Source organism: Ctenopharyngodon idella, chromosome 9 (assembly GCF_019924925.1).
Source record: "Ctenopharyngodon idella isolate HZGC_01 chromosome 9, HZGC01, whole genome shotgun sequence".
Classification (NCBI taxonomy): Eukaryota; Metazoa; Chordata; class Actinopteri; order Cypriniformes; family Xenocyprididae; genus Ctenopharyngodon; species Ctenopharyngodon idella.
The window spans coordinates 24,503,467-24,523,503 of NC_067228.1; the positions used below are offsets into that span (position 1 = coordinate 24,503,467).

A 20,037-nucleotide genomic window follows, 5' to 3' on the forward strand; every position below is an offset into this window, starting at 1 on the left:
GTCCACAAACTGTTCACATTCAAATAGACTATGCTGCAACAAACAAACAAACAAAACCCTAACCTACTTTTTTTTTTTTTACTTTACATGTGCTTTAGTATGTCAATACATCAAAATAAGTGCACTTCTGTAAGGTTTAAAATGTACTTTATAGGGTTAGTTCACCCAAAAAATGAAAATTATGTCATTATTTACTCACCCTCATATCGTTCCACACCTGTAAGACTTTTGCTCATCTTCGGAACACAAATTAAGATATTTTTGATAAAATCCGATGGTTCAGTGAGGCCTGCATCGCCAGCAATAACACTCCCTTTTTCAATGCCCAGAAAGCTACTAAAAACATATTTAAAACAGTTCATGTGACTACAGTGGTTCAACCTTAATATTATAAAGCGACTAGAATACTTTTTGTGCACCAAAAATAAGAAAAAAAGCGACTTTATTCAACAATATCTAGTGATGGGTGATTTCAAAACACTGCTTCATGAAGCTTTGAAGCTTAACAAATCATTGGTTTCGAATCAGTGTTTCGGAGCGCATATCAAACTGCCAAAGTCACATGAACTATTGAAGTTTCAAAACACTTATGACGAAACGAAGCCTCGTTTACCTAAATCATGGGATTTTGGCGCTCTGAACTACTGATTCGAAACAAAAGATTCGTAAGTTTTTTTTTTTAAATCGCCCATTACTAGATATTGTGGAATAAAGCCCCCCTTCACAATCATTATAAAGCAAGGATATTTTTTTTTAAATATAACTCTGATTGTGTATGTCTGAAAGAGTCATATACACCTAGGATGGCTTGAGGGTGAGTACAGCTTGGGATAATTTTCATTTTTGGGTGAACTATCCCTTTAAGTTTGTTAAGAAACATAGTGAGTCTACTCACTTTAAGTACATATAAATGGCATTTTATTTTATTGATATTATATTATCTGCAAGTACAGTTTTTAAAAGTAATCTTTAAAGAATTAAAGTACAATACAAATGCATGTTCAATACAATTCAGCGCACTTCTTTTTCACAAGGGTATGTTTAACAGTGGACTTACTGTGGCAAGCATAATCACAAATTTCTCCAGAGGTCATATCAGCTTCCCAAGCAAAGCTGTTGCAATAATCCATTGTTATTTTAAGTCAATAAGAAGATAATGATTGAAAGAAGTAATGCTGATGAAAAACTGCACGTTGCATAACTGAGTCAAAGGCCACCATATGAGGAGGAAACAGAGAGACAAGAGGAGAAAGAATTTAGCTAACATTGTAAACAGTGACAGACCACATAGCATTTTAAGGAAATTCGAAGAAGGAGGAAAAGAAAGTCAGAAACAATGGTAAGGACTGATAGATGTAAGAAACTGTTTACATGTAAAGAGAAACCTTTGGACCCAGAAAAGCTTGGAAGAATGGAAAGCCTAGATGTGGATTGCAGTCCCTCATTATTGCTGAATATTGCCCTTGCACTGCAAGTAAGTATCTCTTTTACAATTTGATAAAGTCATATAACACAATAAAAGCATGCACTTTAATTCCTGCGTAGATTAACAAAATAGTTGTTAAACCTGAAGTCATCCTTGAGTTCGTTTAGTAATTCGAGAATATACTTTAATATTTTACAAATGCTGAAATCTCAAAGTCACCTGCTACCACGTAAATGTAAAGTTCTCAGAGCAAACCTTGTGAACACAGCAAAAAAAGTGTAAAAGTCTGATTTGTTCTCTGTCTCAATGCAGCACGTGTTGGTACTGTCGTCTGTGTGTGCGATGGTTGCGAGTGCATTAATTCAGGAAGTAGACAAGGAAAGAATAGTGGCCCATGTGCTCTTTTACTCAGGTATATCTACACTACTGCAGAGCTGGATCGGATCACGGTAAGGTTACATTTAACCAAGTTGCTTTCCATGTAAGTTGATACTGTTGTACTAAAGTACAAAACAATCTATAGGGTTAAGTCCAATGTTTCCTCTGTTCTCAGTTTGCCATTGATCCAGGCTCCATCTTTGGACTTTCTGATCCCTGCCCTAGCCCTGCTTTCTGCTCAGTCAGGTCAGAATGGTACTGCCCAGAATTAAAATGAAGCCAAAGACAATTTTTAGAAGCAATGAAAACAGTTGCCATGCTTAATATTTGTGTAAAACATGTGATATGGTTTTACTTCAAACATTTATTTAAAATAGAAATCTTTTCATTTTAAATGTCTTTACTGTCACTTTTGATTAATTTAATGCATCCTCTCCTTGCTTAATATATATATATATATATATATATATATATATATATATATTCACGTATCTTTGTTTTACTATCTTTGTACTGTTGTAGTTGTTGTTTCTGTTGTTGTTGTGTTGTTTCTGCTTCTGAAATCTGATTCTAGTTGTATTGTGTGGTAGGGACTCCCGTGGCCTGCAGGGGGCAGTGTATTGAAGCAGAGGAGCCTGTGGCCCCAGCACTCCCAATAAGAGAGGTAGAGCACAGTGCTGTCCGTGGTGCTGAACATTCAGACCACCCCTCCATTGTCACATTGTTCTGTAGAAGTGCATATTAACGTCAGCTTCCACTTTCCAAAAAGGCACATCCACATTTTTATTTTATTTACTTATTTATTTTTGATAAATTAATATTTCATCTTGATTGTTTCATATTTATCATTTTGATTTGTGTGTGTTTGTTGGTGCTTGTCAATATATATAATTAAAGTGCATTCTGTGTGTGTGTTGGTGTGTGTTGGTGTGTGTGCAGTTGAGAGGCATGACTCTGGTTTCAGGTATTGTGCAGTTAGCCGTGGGTATGACTGGTCTGAGTGGGTTTGCACTGGGACGCTGTGGACCATTAGTTCTGGCCCCTGTCCTTTGTATCTTGGGTTTTTCCATCTACAGGGAAGCAGCGCTGCTTTGTTCTGACCACTGGGGCATGGCTGCACTGTAAGGACACACTTTTCTGAGCTCTTTCATATTATGTACTCAGTCACATTTTATATTAGGTCACTTTAACTACTATGCACTTACAAATTCAAAAAAAGAAAAACTGTTCAGTACAATTCACTTACTGTGTTTATGTTGTACTGCAAAACACTTTTGCTGCTATTGAGGTGGGAAACGGGTTAGTTTAGGGACAGGTTTGGTGGTATGGGTAGGTTTAAGGGTCGGTTAAGAGAAGGTCAACAGTGTAATTATAGATGCAATTACAGAAAATAATTACAGCTGTAATTACATGCAGGTATTTTTTAAATATAAGTACAATTTTAAATTTAAATGTTAGTACATACTGTAGTAATTAAAGACACTTAATATAAAGTGAGTCATTTATTTTGTTTGTACTGCAATCTGTCAAGGAAAGAAATAGCAGTGTATAATGTTATTAATTTGTAGCCATTTTTTATTTTAGTAACTGAACAATATAGAAATAGCCTGTAGTGATAATAATTCAAGGTTAAATCGGAATAGTTGCAACTCATTTTGCAACTACACATACATACAAAGAGCACTCCAAATACAAATGTCTTTCTTTTCCTTTTTTTAGGGCGGTTGTTCTTCTAGTCATCCTCTCTCAGCATCTGCACTTGTTTCTGCGGCTGTCTGTGTTCTCGGTCACCAGGAGACTCTCTGTGAGTTACATCAAGGGATGCTGCTCAAATTCAGGATGACTTAAAGGTGCAGTAAGCAATTTCTGAGAAACACCGTTGATATTTGAAATCAACCCAAACAAACATGCCCTTCGCTTCATTGCTCCGCCCCCAAAATGCATGAACATGCAATGCAAGAGCAGATGTCTCTTTATCATAGCAGAACTGAAGCAAAATAATGCTTCATGAAAAATAAAGTGATTACGAACGAATAACAAGGAAGAACAAAAAACGAACATACAGGACTCAAGATTATATAGAGGCAAGAGTTCGTTTTTAGTTGCCAGCGGCACAGCAGCTCCAGACGAACAATGACACTCAAAACTGTCCTGTTACTACAGCTAACACTACAACAACAGCTTATCTTGATTCTGTGAAACATAGCAAAACCAATGTTACTCACTTATGGAGCAGAAACAACGCAACCTCGGCGTCCATTTTCAGGCCTTCCCGCTTTCGCAACACTGGAAAGCTTTTCTAATATTAAAGGGTTAGTTCACCCAAAAATGAAAATTATCACATGATTAACTCACCCTCAAGTCATCCTAGGTGTATATGACTATCTTCTTTCAGACGAACACAATCAGAGTTAAAATATCCTTGCTTGTCCAAGCTTTATAATGGTTGTGAACGCCATATGCGTATGGTCATCCGCCAGAAGCTAGTTATTTGAATTTATAAAGTTTTATTAACCCCCTGGAGCCATATGGATTATTTTTATAATGGATGGATGAATTTTTTTTGGGCTTCAAAATCTGAACCCCCCTTCACTGCCATTAAAAAGCTTGAAAGAGCAAGTATATTTTTAAAAATATCTCTGATTGTGTTCGTCTGAAAGAAGATAGTTATATACACCTAGGATGGCATGAGGGTGAGTAAATCATGGGATCATTAAATATTCATTTTTGGGTGAACTATCCCTTCAACGTGGGTCCTAAAGTTCTTGCCTGATCATAACACTTCTTTTTCCAGTGATATTCCTCTGAATTTTTTTCTTTTGTAATGTCTCTCAGCCATCTCTCTTTCTACAGTCTTTTTCAAATCTCCCTCTTGCTCACTCTCTCCTCCCCCATCATGAGTGGACACGCCCCTTACTGCTGATTGGCTACAAGTATGTTGTGGCGTTCGGCTCGACTTTCAACAGCGTTTCTCAGAAATTGCTTACTGCACCTTTAAGGCTGGAATGCACTACAAGACATTTAAAATCTGAACATATTTGAAAACACTAGGCATCATACATTTGGTGACATTGTAAAATGGTTACATAGAAAAACTGGGCATCATACACTAAACGACTAAGGATCACACACTACTAGAAGTAACTCATGCAGAAAAATGCGTCTCGCATTACAAATGAAAACACTGCTCTAAAATTGGTTCAAAATATCAGACATGTTTGATATACTGTGACTGGATGCATTCATAGTCTGATACTAAAGAGTCTGAGTCTGTGCCCATCATACACTATGCAGTTTTATGGGAAATTAAACCTAGCTCTGACTTTCGGCAACTAGCATCGACTTAAGACTTTAAATCGGGGGGAAAGTCGTGTCGTGTATACCAGCATTTAGTTTGACTTTGAGAGTCATTGCTGCAAGTGTTTCTTCACTTTTAAAGTTGTGTGACTTTCCACAAAAGAGAAGTTTACTTTTATTTCCTAAATTAGTCCAACACAGACACCTTCACTCATGATATATGGGATTTCCTGTTGCACTGGTTGTCAAGCTCTTTTACCGCTTTTAACCTGCTGTATATTAGATTGATGTTTTGCCTGTAAGAAGATTATATCATTGATCTGGGCAAAGTTTCCCACCGAAGATGTGCGTTGTGTTACAGTGATCTTTGGCTAAAATGTTCTTAATTTAATATGGGGCTGAATGTTGTCAAAGGTTATGGGAAACAGTTTGAGGCTTTTTATGAGTGATCGTAAGCTCTGTATTGGAATCTTGCTTTTGGGAAATTCTTATTGGTTTTTCTCCGCTGTACTAGACAGTGTCTGACTGTCTAGATATTATTCTCTTCCGTGTCTGTGTAAATCTATTAATGTGGGGATGTTTGTGTGCAGCACACCTAAAAATGTTCGAATTGTAAGATCCAGTTTATTAATATTGATTTATAAATATAAGTGCTAAAATGTATCAGAAAGGAACATAATCTTAGATTAATACTTGTTTTCTTTTTAAGATTGTAATATATTTAAGAAATATACAGTATAGAATATAAAACAGATTTACACTATACCGTTCAAAAGTTTGGGGTCAGTACGATTTTTAAAGGAAATTCATACTTTTATTCAGCAAGGACGCATTAAATTGATCAAAATGAATGTAAAGACATGTTACAAAATATTTCTATTTCAAATCAATTCTGTTCTTTTCAACTTTTCATCAAAGAATCCAGAAAAAACGGTCACGGTTTCTACAAAAAAAAAAAAAAAGTAAGCAGCACACCTGTTTTCACCATTGATAATAATAGTAAGAAATGTTACCTGAGCATCAAATCAGCATATTAAAATTATTTCTCACCAAGGATCATGTGACACTGAAGACTGGAGTAATGATGCTGAAAATTCAGCTTTCCCATTACAGGAATTAATTACTTTTAATAATATATATTAATATATTTTAAATTAAATTTAAATTGTAATAATATTTCACAATTACTATCTTTACTGTATTTTCATCAAATAAACACAGCCTTGGTGAGCATAAAGAGCCTTATTTTAAAAATCTTACTGACTCAAATCTTTTGAACTGTAGTGTATATACATTGCTTTAGATATAAAATTAAATGATGCAAATAAATGATGACTTTTTTCCAGAATTTCACTACAGCCATTTTTGCAATTAATTTGAACCATCTGGTCTTTTTTTAGTCTATGTATGTAAATCAATGACATTCATGCACTAATGGGTCTAAATACTGTTGGGTTCCTTATGATTGACAAATACAGTATATTGTTCCTGCTCTTTGTGTTCGTCCTGTGTAGGTACTTCTATCTGTGATGGTGAGCTGGGCCGTTTGTGCCGCACTGGTGCGGTGGGGTCATGTCAGTCTTAACTCTGTGACCCAGATGCTCTCGACAAAGAGAAACACAACCATCATTCAGTCCACCAACAGTCCACATTCATCGGACTTTGTCTTTCCTAACGACTCTGTACCTTGGCTGGACTTTCCTCTTCCTGGTAAAATGAAAGATCTTTTTTTTTTCTTTTTTTTTTTTTCAGTTTTAGTTGCCTTGTAGATATAAGCATGTGTTCATTATCATGTTCCTTTTTCTTCAGATGTTTTTTGTCTCTTGTATACTTTCAGCCTCAGCACTCCCTCTGCTGTCTGGAAATAGCATTGCAGCAGGAGTGGCTGGAGGCCTGTCTGCCAGCATTAGCTCTCCAGCTGTGTACGTGATGGCAGCTCGGCTCCTGAAGGCTCCTGTGCCCCCAGCACATGCCTGTAACAGGGGCCTGTGTGTGGATGGCATGGGAAGTGTGATCGCTGGCCTGATGGGGGCGCCAGTAGGACTGTGCAGCAGTGTGCCTAATGCATGTGTTATTGGGCTCAGCCAGGTAAGAGACTATTGAGGTATTGTGATTGCTCAAGTTTTCCTAAAATTATTAACTTTTTTTGCTAACTTTTTTATTACAACATCTCTTCATTATCCTTAATGATGTTTTTCTTTTTCTCTCTTGCTGTATGTCACAGTCTGGGTCCCGGAGCACAGTGCAGATCGCTGGGGTGTTGTTGTTAATTCTGGGTGTGTCTCCTCAATTAGCTCAGATGCTCTGCTCTGTCCCTCTGGCCATACATGGTGATTATTCATTTATAGTTTACTCATTTAAATGTTAAATGTTACTGGTAACAATCAGGTCAACCTACTACAGTTGTTTCAGTCTATTGTGCTTTTTTGTATATTACCTTTCATGTAGTGTGTGTAATATAGCTCTAGTTTATGAATGTAAAAGCTGTGGTCTGGCTGCCTGCGAACAACGTCTATTTTGACCCCCCCCCCTCCATGTAAACCTATTGTTGGAAACCTCCAAAACAAGATTAGGAACCTTTAAAAAAACATAGTAGGGAACTGTCTGACACTATATGGCCACAACTGTGGGTTGAATGTTTGCTTGTGCTCGTGTTTTCTCAGGTGCTGTGCTCAGTGTGACCTACGCACTTGCTGTAGCAACAGGAATAACTTATTTCCAACATGCCGACGTGGACTCAGGACGCAACATTTTCAACATCGGCTTCACAATGTTCATGTCATTAGCACTGCCACGCTGGTTCAGACTTCACTACAGTTTTATACAAACGGGTACTAAAACCACAAGAGTGTATTTTATCTTAATGTGTATAGTGTATTATTGTTGATTTGGACATGAGTACATTTAACTGAAAGAATTTTCATCTTCTTGTGTTCAGGTGTAGCCAGTGTTGACGTTCTTCTTCAGTCTCTTTTAACCTTACCAGTTTTCTTTGTGGGGGTTTTGGCTTTTCTTCTAGAGCACACTGTTTCAGGTAAAACAACAGAGAAATGCACTACCATTCAAAAGTTTGGGGTTGGTAAGATTTGGTAATGATTTTAGGTATCAAAATCCCTCCATTCGTCCCTCCATTAGTCTCTTAAGCTGAATTTTAAATCTTCATAGTCACATAATCCTTCAGAAATCATTCAAATACGCTGATTTGGTGCTCAAGAAACATTTCTTATTATTATCTATGTTAAAAACAGAAACTGTGATACATTTTTATTACAGGATACTTTGATGAACAGAAAGTTCAAAATAGCCTTTTATTTGAAATAGAAATCTTTTGCAGCATCATAAATATCTTTACTGTGACTTCTGATCAATTTAATGCATCTTTGCTGAATTAAAGTATACATTTCTTTTAAAACGGTAGTTGCGTTCTGATTTAATGTATGTGATTTCTGGCATTCAGGGACTTTGTCTGAGAGGGGATTGATGCGACTTGAAGGCACAAAGAAGATTCTGTCTCTCGCTGATCAGCAGCAGGGATACAGCCTAAGTCCAGACGCGGTGTATGACCCGCCTCCACCTGTGAGGAAAGTGCTGGAGCTGACCGGCTTCAGAACCGTCCCCTTCTGTGCCTGCAGAAGCCCCACGGTGGAAGAGGTGCTAGTGACAGTACCAGAGATGTCTAGCTTATTACCTGACAAGGATGCTGGTGTTGGCAGTGGCAGTGGCTGAATTTTTGCAGCTCAGTCCATCTTTTATTTTAATTTTCAAATTGTATTTAACTTGTCTCTTTCTGGTTTGCTTTTTATAAATTGTATTATGTTTAGTGTCTTCCGTGAACACAGTGGTTTTTGACTCCCCGTTGGTTTTGTCCCCCATTGTCCAACACAAAGTTATTTATTAAGTCATTTTAATGAAGTCAGATTCATAACCACTGTATTATTACACCTTATTCATTTTAGCATGGACTTCTGAGAGCAGAGACATTTTGTCAAGAGACTAAAAAAAGACAAAGGCAGATATTTCTGTAATCTTTAATTCTGAAAAATAGATCTTTAAATAGTTTTACAAATATTATATAATTTCTGACATCTTTAAGTAAAATGTAAATAATGCCACAAAACAGATAAATACAGTAAGTTGTATGGGAAATTGAGTATTACTGCATAAAGCACACATAAGGACTACATAAACTGGCATAAACTCTTATAACATTGCTACACATTGCACAGAGTAAACTGTCTTTGAATGAAGCCTTCATAAAAGTACTCAAAACCCTTATGTATGCTAGATGGAGAAATACAGTGTACAATATGACCATTAAATACTTGATTAAGTTGGGAAAGAAACCTCTACCTTTACAGTGAGAAACATGTAACTGACCATATGAATGAATGCAAAACAGTTATTATGAACTGCTTTGGACCTAAAAGTGTTTTCCTTATGTTTTAAAGGCCTAGTTTTGACCCTGTTGTAAAGTGGGTGTGTTTGTGTGTATACCTTCCATTCTCATTTCTTTTCTAACACAACTTCCTCCTCCGTCTCAAACCTTATCAGGCCATGTTGGTCTGCTCGCCTGTGGTTGAGTCACTGCATACCTGAGTAAAGCAAATTCATCTATAGTTTCCTCACTTCAACGGCCATAACGATATGTTTAGTGAATGTGTATGTGTGTAAAAGAGAAAAAAAAAAAGACTGAATAGGAGATTCTGAGTAGATGTGTGTGCGTCTTGGTATATTCGTGATAATGTTCCAGTGTAGGCAGTATAGAAAACCCATTGAAAAGTGTTAAATATGGGTTTTTAAGATCAATTTTGTCATGTCAATGACCGCTTCCTCGAATGAGGGTCAACCCACAGAATAGCTGCATCCTTCTGAGTCTATTCAGGGTCATAAATGATTTTCAACTTTCTTCACTTCATTCTCTTTTTAAGGTCCTTCCAAAACTACATCTAGTGACATTCTCATTCCTCCTGCTTGTTTTCATCTATCATTGTCCATCATGCTCCAGGGATGGAAGTGTGTTGGATCCAGCACATGAGTCCCAACCCAGTGCAGCAGTGAGGAATACCAGTGTATCCCCACAGCCTGATGTCCAACTGGCCCTCCCCAGTTATAAAGTACCCTGAGTGGGCCAAAAGCCCAGTGAGCCAGCCAGTGCTGGTCCACTGCCGCGTAGCAGGAGGAGACGACATTATTGACCACCACAGTGCCGTGGCGGGTAAGTGGAGCGAAAACCCCCTTGTCCTCCTGTATTTGGATCCTAGTGACCCGGGAGAGATATCCCTGCTGTCCTGCTCCTCGTGTGGACACCACACACTGACCCGGCAGCACGTCACTAGCAAATACAGATTTCAGCTCTGCACTGACTACAGGCCCTGAGCAGTTCCCTTCCGCTACAAACAGGAGATGGGCCGCGGTCAAGCTCAGCTTAGCACCCGAGTCCGTCTGGATGGTGTAGAACTGCTTCTCTACGGAAGGATCCCGGTCCAGGAAGGCAATGACTTCACTATAGATGAGTTTCCCACTGCCGTCGCTTTCTGATGAAGCGAGTACTTTCTCTCCAGGCTGTAAGCTGTCCATGGTCTTCACGCTTCCGTCCTCAATGGTGACAAGCGCCGATGCGGGAAAACAACCGCCGGTTTTAGCAGCCACAGAGTTCTCTGAAATGGACAGAGAGAATATAATGATTGAAATAAGCAACAAAATTGCCGATTTCTCTATTGCGACTTCTTGATAGCTTATGTGCACAGTAGCCTAAAACAATTCCAAAGGTCATGTGTTCATTAAAGATTGGGTTAGGATTGTTTAAATGGCACAATGCCTTTTTCAGATTAATCTTCAATCTTTAAAACACACACACCCAAGCACAAACACACTCCTGCTCTCATTGTAAACCCATAAAAATCCAATCAAACTGAAAGTTGCAGTGGCAAAATAACCTGGTGTGCGCAGGCAAACATTTCAAGCGCCATCCTTCAAGCTAATTAGTTTTTTCTTTTTGCACGACACCGGTCAGTGGGTAAAAATGCAATAAAAGCTAATAAATAACCATTTGATTAAATCTCGGCTCTCTGTGACTCCTGTCCGAAAGAAGTGACTGGGGTCTGGAGCCACATATGCACTACAAAATCCGGAATGAGTCTCAAGTCTCCGTTGAGTCTTACACAAATATTTGGGAAAGGTAAGTACCAAGGCCAGGTGATAAGACAAGCTGAGATAAGAGATCTGAGAAAGGGGACAACAGAGTTGCCGTCTGGAAAACAAAGGAGTTGGTTAATCATCTCACAGCACTTTAGCAGCCAGCCCTACTTCTTAAGGATATTCTCCCTCTTTCTCTCTTTCACACATACATATTTACCCTTATACACTTCTTATTTTATATATATATAAAAAGTGCATAAGGGTAAATATGTATGCGTATATGAAATATATACATTTCTTATGTGTGTGTGTGTGTGTGTGTGTGTTATATATATATATATATATATATATATATATATATATATATATATATATATGTATGAAGATTTCAGATGCAAAAGCCTCTGCAAAAGTGCCGTCTGAAATTTTCTTCTAAAATGAGTATTTTTATCAAGCTCGTATGTTTAGGTTCAGTAATTTCACTTTAATGCCAATTAATAGGTCCTTTTCATTGCCATTAAAGTGAAATAACTGAACATAAACATACAAGCTTGATTAAAAATGCTCATTTTAGAAGAAAATTTCAGACGGCACTTAGAGGCTTTTGCATCAGAAGTCTTCATATATATACAGTCAAACTAAAATTTATTCAGACACCTTGAACATTTCATTCATTAATACAGTTTATTCACTATAGTTTAAAAAAATGGTAATAAAATATGACAAGATCTCAGAGTTAAACTGTGTCAGAAAAAATGTATCTTAATTATGTCAGACAACACTTAAGGAAAACATGGTCAGGTCAAAGTGTCTGAATAATTTTTGGTTCCAAATTTGTATAAATTTTACTGGTAGTCCACTGTATGAAGAATTTTTGAGTATAATATGTCACAGTTTACTTTATTTTGCTATCCTCACTTACATAAATGAACTATAGTGTCCTGCACCCACTAGTAAAAATATATCAAAAATGTCTGAATAATTTTTGGTTTCACTGTATATTATATAGGAATTATATGAACTATATGAAATTTAAGATGCATCTTCTCTGGTAAACTGTATGTTTCTTATGTTTATACTGAAGTCAGTGCCTGAAATCTGGCAGTAACTGTTGAAGAAGCCAGCTGAAGAACACACCTATAGAGGACTTTGATAAAGCATAAGCAGACAACAGGTCTTGCTTGTGTTTGCATGCTCTATCAGACAGATAACAGAAGTGCCTCACGAATGTCCACACACAGGTCCCATTCCTCTCTAGCAGTGGTGAAATACTCTACAGACAGGACAAAAAAAAAAAAAAAACACCTGACACTTTAGGCCACAAATTTGGGTTATAGCCAGGCGCAAACTGAATCTACAGATTTTTTTTTTTTCCATTTTCTGCACTTACTTTGTAGGAAAATCTGTGGAATTTTGTAAAAATAACTTAACTTAAAAAGTCCCAGATTCTTTAATGAGAACACAAAAGCCTGATCCGCTGCGCAATAGGTAATTTTTTACCATGCAAAAAAAAAAAAAAAAAAATTATAATGTGGGTCAAAAGAGAAACCTGCCAGAAGAGACAATAAAATACTGAACAGGTGCACTTTTACTTTCCTGGTTGTCTGGCCAATAATTTGGTCTCTGGTGACTCAGGTAGAGGCAGGTGTTTAAGGTTTAATGATGTGGTCTGTTACCTGTTGTTACCTTCATCCCAGGTCTACCACTTATCTCACCCAAGTTAATGAGAACTGACCAACACAGTAGGACACACCTGAATACTGAACGCATATGAACCTTTCAGTCTGGAGTCTCTTTAGTTCAAACTACATAGATCAGACTGGTCGCTTTTTTACCATCAGTCATAAACCTGTTTCAAAAAAATGTCATATTCCAAGTTTAACCTATTAGATATGGTGATGGGAAACACTAGTTAAATGGCATTCACTATTGCTAATTTATTAATGTAAACAACTGAAATTAAATTAATTAAGTCCATTATATTATTCTACACTCTTAAAAATAAAGGTTCCAAAAGGGGGTTTCACAGTGATGCCATAGAAGAGCCATTTTTGGTTCCCTTTCCCTTTCCCTTTCAGTGCAGAGTTCCTAAAAGAACCATTTTTTCTTAGTGTGAAGAACATTTTAATAATCTAAAGAACCTTTTCCTCTATAAAGGAGCTTTTGTGCAGTGGAAAGTTTCCATTGATGGTGCTTCATGGATGCCAATAAAGAACTGTTATTTTTGAACATTGGATTTACATCTTATATATAGTTAAGTAGCATATAGTTGTTATGTAAATAAACACAGTGATTTACATAGTCTCAGCCCTACCTGACTTGACGCTGCAGTGGATGTGAGCTTTGGACTCATAGTAGACCCAATCAAACCCGGCCTCCACCGCTAGACGTGCCAACATGCCATATTTATTACGGTCGCGATCAGAGGTGGTGATATCGACAGCTCTTCCTTCGTAATGCAGTGAATCTTCAAAGTGATTGCCGTCTTCATCCCAACCCTCGGTCACCCTGAGCTTCACCCCGGGCCACATGTTCATCACTGAGATAGCCAGAGAGTTCAGCTTATCTTTACAGCGCTGTGAACGCAACAAGGAAAGATGTTTAGACCTGGGTTACACACGTGGAAGATGATGCCGTGCCTTCACCAGAGTTTTGCAAGAAATACGCAAACAAGACAAGTTATAGCTCCAAAGGGCAAGCAGACTGAATGACAAAAAACATACATCACAGGGCAAGGCAAAAGACAGGCAGAACTGATACAAAGGACACTGACTTCTGTAAAAATAGAACACATTATTCTCAGCTCTGCAAATGATACTTTGAATGACCTCTTAAGCAAGGTGAAGTGTATGGATATAACACCACAAATATTATATAAATCAACAAGCTTATCTCTAAATCTTATTTACATAAAGATGCATCTTTTATTGAAGTAACTTTTTAGATATTATCATGAGTATTTAACTTCCCTTTGTTTACCGTTTTCTTTCTATTGTACTCTTTCCAGCAATTAATAGGTTTGCTTTCCTGAATAAATTAGCATTTGTGCTTATATTAACTAATTAGAGTTTCTGTAGTCCTACTTTTTCCATATTAACATGTCAGACAGTTTTTGTTTTTAACCCAGGCACCTCTATTTTATGCCTGAAGAATTTGTTTTCTAAGGTGCCCAAGTAAAGCATTACATAATGACAAATTATTGAATCACGAGGAGAAGAACTGAGTGATGCTTCAAACCACAAATATATACTGACTTATTTTTACCATACCACAGGTATTTTTCAACGACCAAGGTACAAAATGTGTCCAGAATGTTGAGTGATTCACATTTACTCATTTAACCAAACCACATTCACCACCATTTAGAATACACAAGACAAATTTGCTTTTAACAGCAAATTGAAATTTCAGCATGGAAACAAGATGCCAAAGCACAGATATATTGTAACTAACCACAATTTCAGGCAGTATCTCTTCCACGATTTGGAGAGGAAATAAGAGTCATAAGTTCAAATCCATGAGTCATTTATGATGTATTTATATATTGGTTAAATAAACCACACACTAAATGGAAAGGTTACTTATTTTGAAACTATTTCCATTTATGTTTAAGAAGTTAAATTATATTTCATAATCGTTTTAGAGTGGGTTAACATAAGAAATGTGTTCTAATTAAGTTTTCTTGCTGGTGTTATAGGATTGATTCACTTATTTATGCTGGTAAAGTATGACATCAAAAATTATTTCTATATCGTTTGCATGCAAAAAAGCTAAAAAAAAAAGTCATTGCGTAAAAGCGAGAAAGTTTTTGACAGGTCCAAGTTCCAAGGAGAACCTTCCTAAGTTCTACAAAGAACTTTTGTATTCTTTAGTTTCTGCTTTGAATGAACCAATACCTATGCTAAGAACCTTCAATGTAACATAAATAACTTTTATTAATTACCATATAACCAAACTCAAGCACCTAAACACCTAAAACCGTTTGTTTTAAAAGCGCACGATTCTTTGCTGAACCCGAGAACCATCAAAGAAGTGATTCCAAGTAACAAACCGCTGTCAGCAATCAATTCCTCTGAAAGCTGTGAAGATCGATAAGAGCGCGTCGGTGGGACTGAGCAAAGGGCACACCGCTAAACAACAGGTTTAATGTGCTCGCAATCGAATCAAAAGCATTGAGTGTGTTTCTAATGGGCAGATAATTGAATTCATTCCAGCTGCATTATCCAAGTGTCGCTCACCTGCGTCATGAGTCGATCCGCACCTGTGTTCTCCTCATCTTTGAAGATGATATCGGGGTTGTAGTTCGGTGTGAGATCTTTAAAGCGCTCCGAGTTCCTGGTGATTTTGCCATCGTGTCTCCCACTGGCTCCCAGTGTCTTTTCGGCTACGTTTGGACTAAACTGCTTGTAATTAAGGGGTGTCAGTTTCTTTGGAGGCCGCCTTTTCCCATGTCCCCTCCCCGGCCCACAGCCCTCGTTAACAGGTGCGAAAATCAGGGCGCAGCCGACGAGGAGCCCAAACACCACGGGGAGACGCATTCCACCCCAACCCGCCGGGCACTCCGACACGGAGTGGTACGGTGGCACAGCTCGCCGTTCAATGAGAAACTACCCCCCGCAAGATCCTTATTCCCCCCCACGGGGTAAAATATGGGGAGGACAAAACCTCTACTTCTTTATCACCCTTATCCTCGCCATCGTCCGTGCGTAAAAGTCGCTTTACGCAGAGGCTGTCATGGAGAGACGCCGGAGAAAAGATCCAGTGATACCAAATGTTTAGTGCCCATAGAATGCGAAACGTTGGTCTCTCGAGAAAATCACCGAAATGAGATTGAGCAGGCAAGTCCATTTATTTATCTAACAGATTCTAGGAGAGAGATACAGGGTGACTCCGACGCACACTGGGAGAGCTGTCAGAGAGACTGCTGCGGCTGCTGTCTTTGAATGAGCACGTCCTTTGGCGCACGTCAAGTTGCCCAGCGCAATGAGACCGCACCCTGCCAGTTTTTTGCCCCTCTCTATCCCTGCCTAGCTGCCACTCCTCCCCATGGGTCACATTGGGTGCGTCGTATACCCACCGGCTCCCTTTAACGCTTCACAGCGCCTGGCTGGGCAAACACAAGTCTCAGGGAAGAACTGTGGACTCAGACTCTCCCATTCATAGATCCACAAATAGAGAACGAGCCTGGCTGCTCCTCAAACAAACGTGAGCAACTGTTGCCCTCCCCTACCTGTTTATAACACTGATACGCTTAAGGAAACACACATAGACTAACCTGGCGCACTCGTTTGAATGATTGATCATTTATTGATCAGAACAGATCCGTTTGTTCAGACAGTTCAGTTTTGGTGACAGGTGTAACGATGTTGCTTATAAGTCAAAGTGATATTTCTGATCTATTAAGTTATTCTAAATTACATAGATCGATTAAAAGTCAAAGTGGTGCTTAAAGTAATATTGTCTAGACTGTAAATAAGAGAAAAGGCTGAACTTCTTAGTAAAAGAAAAACGTTTGCATAAATAGTTTAGCAAAGACATTATCTTAAAAATAAGCCACAAATCAGTTGGTTTAAAATTATTATTAATATTTTAAAACTCTACTTTGTACAACCAGATCAAAGGAAATGTGGTGGAACAACCATGATGGAAGCCATTTTGTTATCATATGACCCCTTGATCCCCTCAAGACTGTGTCCTGTCAATTAAAAAATCATTTTTTTTACTTATTAAATGTAGTTTCTCTCCATAATTATGACTTAATTCATTATATTTATATATGTGTGTGTATACATGTATATTTACGACAACAATAATTAAAAAAAAACCCATCATTATATTAATTTCTGTATATATATTATACTTTAAAAATATGCATGAGCCTGAAGAACATGTTTTAAACTGGATTTTAAAAAGATTGCTCATTTGTTTCATCTTGGGCATCCATGTGAATAAATAATACCGTATAGACAAGACATGCATTGTGAAAATTCATTTGAGCTGAAAAAAAGCAATGCATGTTTTTTTGTTCGAATATTACAGTCTCCAGGTTCCGCGCACATCAGTTGCTCAATGGTTCTTATTTGTATCGGATATTATGATACAGAGCTCCAGTGTGTGCTGGCCTGTGCTGAGGTAATGGGTAGCGGTGGGACCTGCATGAGGGGTTTACTGTTCGAATTGAAGATGAAGCTGGTAAAGACGGTAGCATATAGCTTGGAAGATGGTTACACAGGAGCAGCTCTATTCTACAGCATTGAGAGAAGACGCTCCACTTACACAAGTGATGACTGTGTGGATGTAGCCAGCGGTCAGCACCTTAAGAACAGATATATCCACGACACTCAAACTCTGTTCAATTTCTCTTTAAATGAGGCAAAGGAAACAGACCCAAGTCTTCCAAATTAGCTCTGCAAATATTTGCCGGAAAGGGGCTAGTGGTTTTGTGCCCATTTCAAAAGCAAATTTAACAGACGTGGTGTTTGGTGTTGATTTATTTTTTAATTATTTATGTCTGTAAATATCAAAGTATTTTAGGATTGGGGTTTGGTGTGTCCTCATTTGGAACAGGGAGTTAAAGAGAGTAATTGAGCGGGTGAGGAAAAACACTACTGTCACTCTTTCAATCAAACTCGCTGTCACCTTGACCATTTGGTACAGGTCAGTGTGAAACCTTGTGGCCATTTTACCCATCCTTCATTCTCGCCATCATGGCCTGGTATGTGTTTCTTTAACCATTCATTCAATAGTTTGTTCCTTCCCTTCTTCCTTCATTCTCTCTCTCCTCTATTTCTTTACTGCCAGTTGTTTAAAAAGCCTTTTATGGTTATGTCGAACTCTACCTGCTTTCTTCCTTAACTCTTTGGATTGTGGGGGAAACAGGAGCATCCGGAGGAAACCCATGCCAAAATGTGGATAACATGCAAACTCAACACAGAAAAAGTCTCCTGACTCAGTCATGAGTCCCAGGCTGTGTAAGACAGTGTTACCTACTGAGCCACCTGGTCGCCCCTTAACTGGATCATATTCTTAATATGAAATAATCACTTTAGTTTCAGTCACTGGAGTCTTGAAGAACTTTTGCCAAACTCTTCCTTAAACTTGGTGATACCTTTCACGGATAGATGGTGTTATCTACAGATACACAAGTCCTCATGAGATCCAGGTACGCTTAAGCAGTACCAGCATGCATGAATGGAATGCAATGGATGAACTTGTTTTCAAATTTTTGCATCTTGACTCTGGAGATCACAGAGACACAATTACAGAGCGTGTGGATCCCTCGGAGCGTGTCCTCTTCCCTTTGATGGACGTAAATAAAGACATGGCTCCTTGCAGGCCTGCTTATTGAACTTGGCTGTTGACAATGCCTCAGAAGTGGTCGGATCCAGTCAGAAATCTCTTCTGCCCTCAAGAAAAGAGCCCATGTCCTTAAAGGCAGCACATCAGCGGCTGTTCCCCGTCAACCGGGCGATGGCAGTGGTTTAGACGCCAGCCCAAGATTCTTTTAGTGAGAGTCCATTGATGTAGCAGAGTTATTAATTTGCCCTGTGAAATAAGAGGACACCCAGGCCAAAACAGAGGGAGATGGGTGCCTTTCAAATAATGCCAGCCAGGGAGCCTTTCATCTGCTGTCAGTGGGGTGAGTGAACTGGGTCTGCTGGGTTCTCACATGGGCACCAGGGCTACCCACGGAACTAACCAACAAAGGGTGTGCAGGAGGGACAGGGAGAGCGAGTGCTGAGGGGGAGGAGGAGAAAGAGAGAGACAGAGAGAAAGAACATGGGCAACTTGGTGTTTATCCACTATTAACTGGTAAACAACTCTGTTTTTAGTTGTTTTCGTCGCTAGGAAAGGCGTTCTTGTGGATTGTGGTGGGATTCGGTGTTCTGTGAGCCACTCTTTCACTCCCCTCAAGGTAATAGCAGCTTTTTTCCCTCACCGCTTCCTGCTGTCACTAACAACCTCAGGGGAAAGAGGGGAAGTGCCCTCAAACTGCATGATGAACCTCGTAGGGTCTTAACAGTCTCCATTCTCCATTCATTCTTCTTTCGGTTACTTCCTATCACTCTGAGGAAAAAATGTGCAAAAATTTTACCTTTAGTGGTATAACAGCTCATCACTTGGGCATTACCCTTAAAGGGACAACTTTGTACCTTTTCCATCACTAAAACAGGGGTGTCCAATCCTGCTCCTGGAAGGCCACTATCCTGCAGAGTTTAGGTCCAGTCCTAATTAAACATACCTGAACTAACTAATGAAGGTTTTCAGGAAGGCAGTCAATTGTGTCGGGCAGATTGGAGCTAAATTGCAGGAACAGGACTGGACACCCATGCCCAGGTGCATATTAGTCCCTTAGAGGGATAATATGTACCCTTAACATACTAACCTTTTAGGGTTAAATAAGGTACAAAGAAGTCCATTTGAGGACAAGCTGTTGTACCCCTAAAGGTACAATTTTTGCACTGTTTTTTTCTGAGTGAAAGGGGTGTTTTTGCATTTTGCAGACTTCATTGTTCTAAGCCATAATGTAGCATAAGTAGTGCTGATTGTGTGTTCACGCTGATAAACGCTAAAATTGAGACAAAACTACACTTCTAAAAGTTCGACATTATAGATGACATGATGTGTAGTTTATGTTCACAGTGTATAGTACATCATTTGGGATACAACTTCAGTTAAGGGCACCTGAATCCCAACTTCACTGAGCACTCATGACGACTGGGCCCATTCTGAAGTCTCTGGAGGCCTCTATTTTGATTGGACCAGAGACAGGAGATGTCACAGAATTCATTCATGCA

At 38.6% G+C, this 20,037-nt stretch overlaps 2 protein-coding genes across 2 annotated transcripts; one reads left to right on the forward strand and one right to left on the reverse strand.

The window, feature by feature from the left end:
* Positions 1-80: 80 nt before the first annotated feature.
* On the forward strand, positions 81-9,717 carry slc23a3 (solute carrier family 23 member 3). Its single transcript, XM_051906251.1, has 12 exons — positions 81-1,474; positions 1,739-1,875; positions 1,980-2,050; positions 2,395-2,468; positions 2,744-2,925; positions 3,524-3,608; positions 6,616-6,811; positions 6,939-7,189; positions 7,326-7,431; positions 7,765-7,932; positions 8,040-8,135; positions 8,559-9,717. The coding sequence occupies exons 1-12, from the start codon at positions 1,337-1,339 to the stop codon at positions 8,825-8,827; spliced, it is 1,773 nt and encodes a 590-aa protein (XP_051762211.1). The 5' UTR covers positions 81-1,336; the 3' UTR covers positions 8,828-9,717.
* On the reverse strand, positions 9,114-16,472 carry ihha (Indian hedgehog signaling molecule a). The gene is made up of 3 exons (XM_051906257.1): positions 15,478-16,472; positions 13,554-13,815; positions 9,114-10,758 (listed from the first exon to the last, which is right to left on the reverse strand). Exons 1-3 carry the CDS (start codon positions 15,775-15,777, stop codon positions 10,079-10,081), a joined length of 1,242 nt encoding a protein of 413 aa, XP_051762217.1. The 5' UTR covers positions 15,778-16,472; the 3' UTR covers positions 9,114-10,078.
* Positions 16,473-20,037: the final 3,565 nt, after the last annotated feature.

Coding starts and splice junctions, on each gene's coding strand:
- slc23a3 (XM_051906251.1), top strand. CDS start 1,337: ATGGTAAGGACTGATAGATGTAAGAAACTGTTTACATGTAAAGAGAAA. Junction 7,190..7,325: donor GTGTTATTGGGCTCAGCCAG/GTAAGAGACTAT, acceptor TGTATGTCACAG/TCTGGGTCCCGGAGCACAGT. Junction 7,933..8,039: donor CTACAGTTTTATACAAACGG/GTACTAAAACCA, acceptor TCTTGTGTTCAG/GTGTAGCCAGTGTTGACGTT.
- ihha (XM_051906257.1), bottom strand. CDS start 15,777: ATGCGTCTCCCCGTGGTGTTTGGGCTCCTCGTCGGCTGCGCCCTGATT. Junction 13,816..15,477: donor CGGATCGACTCATGACGCAG/GTGAGCGACACT, acceptor TTGCGTTCACAG/CGCTGTAAAGATAAGCTGAA. Junction 10,759..13,553: donor CCACTGCAGCGTCAAGTCAG/GTAGGGCTGAGA, acceptor TGTCCATTTCAG/AGAACTCTGTGGCTGCTAAA.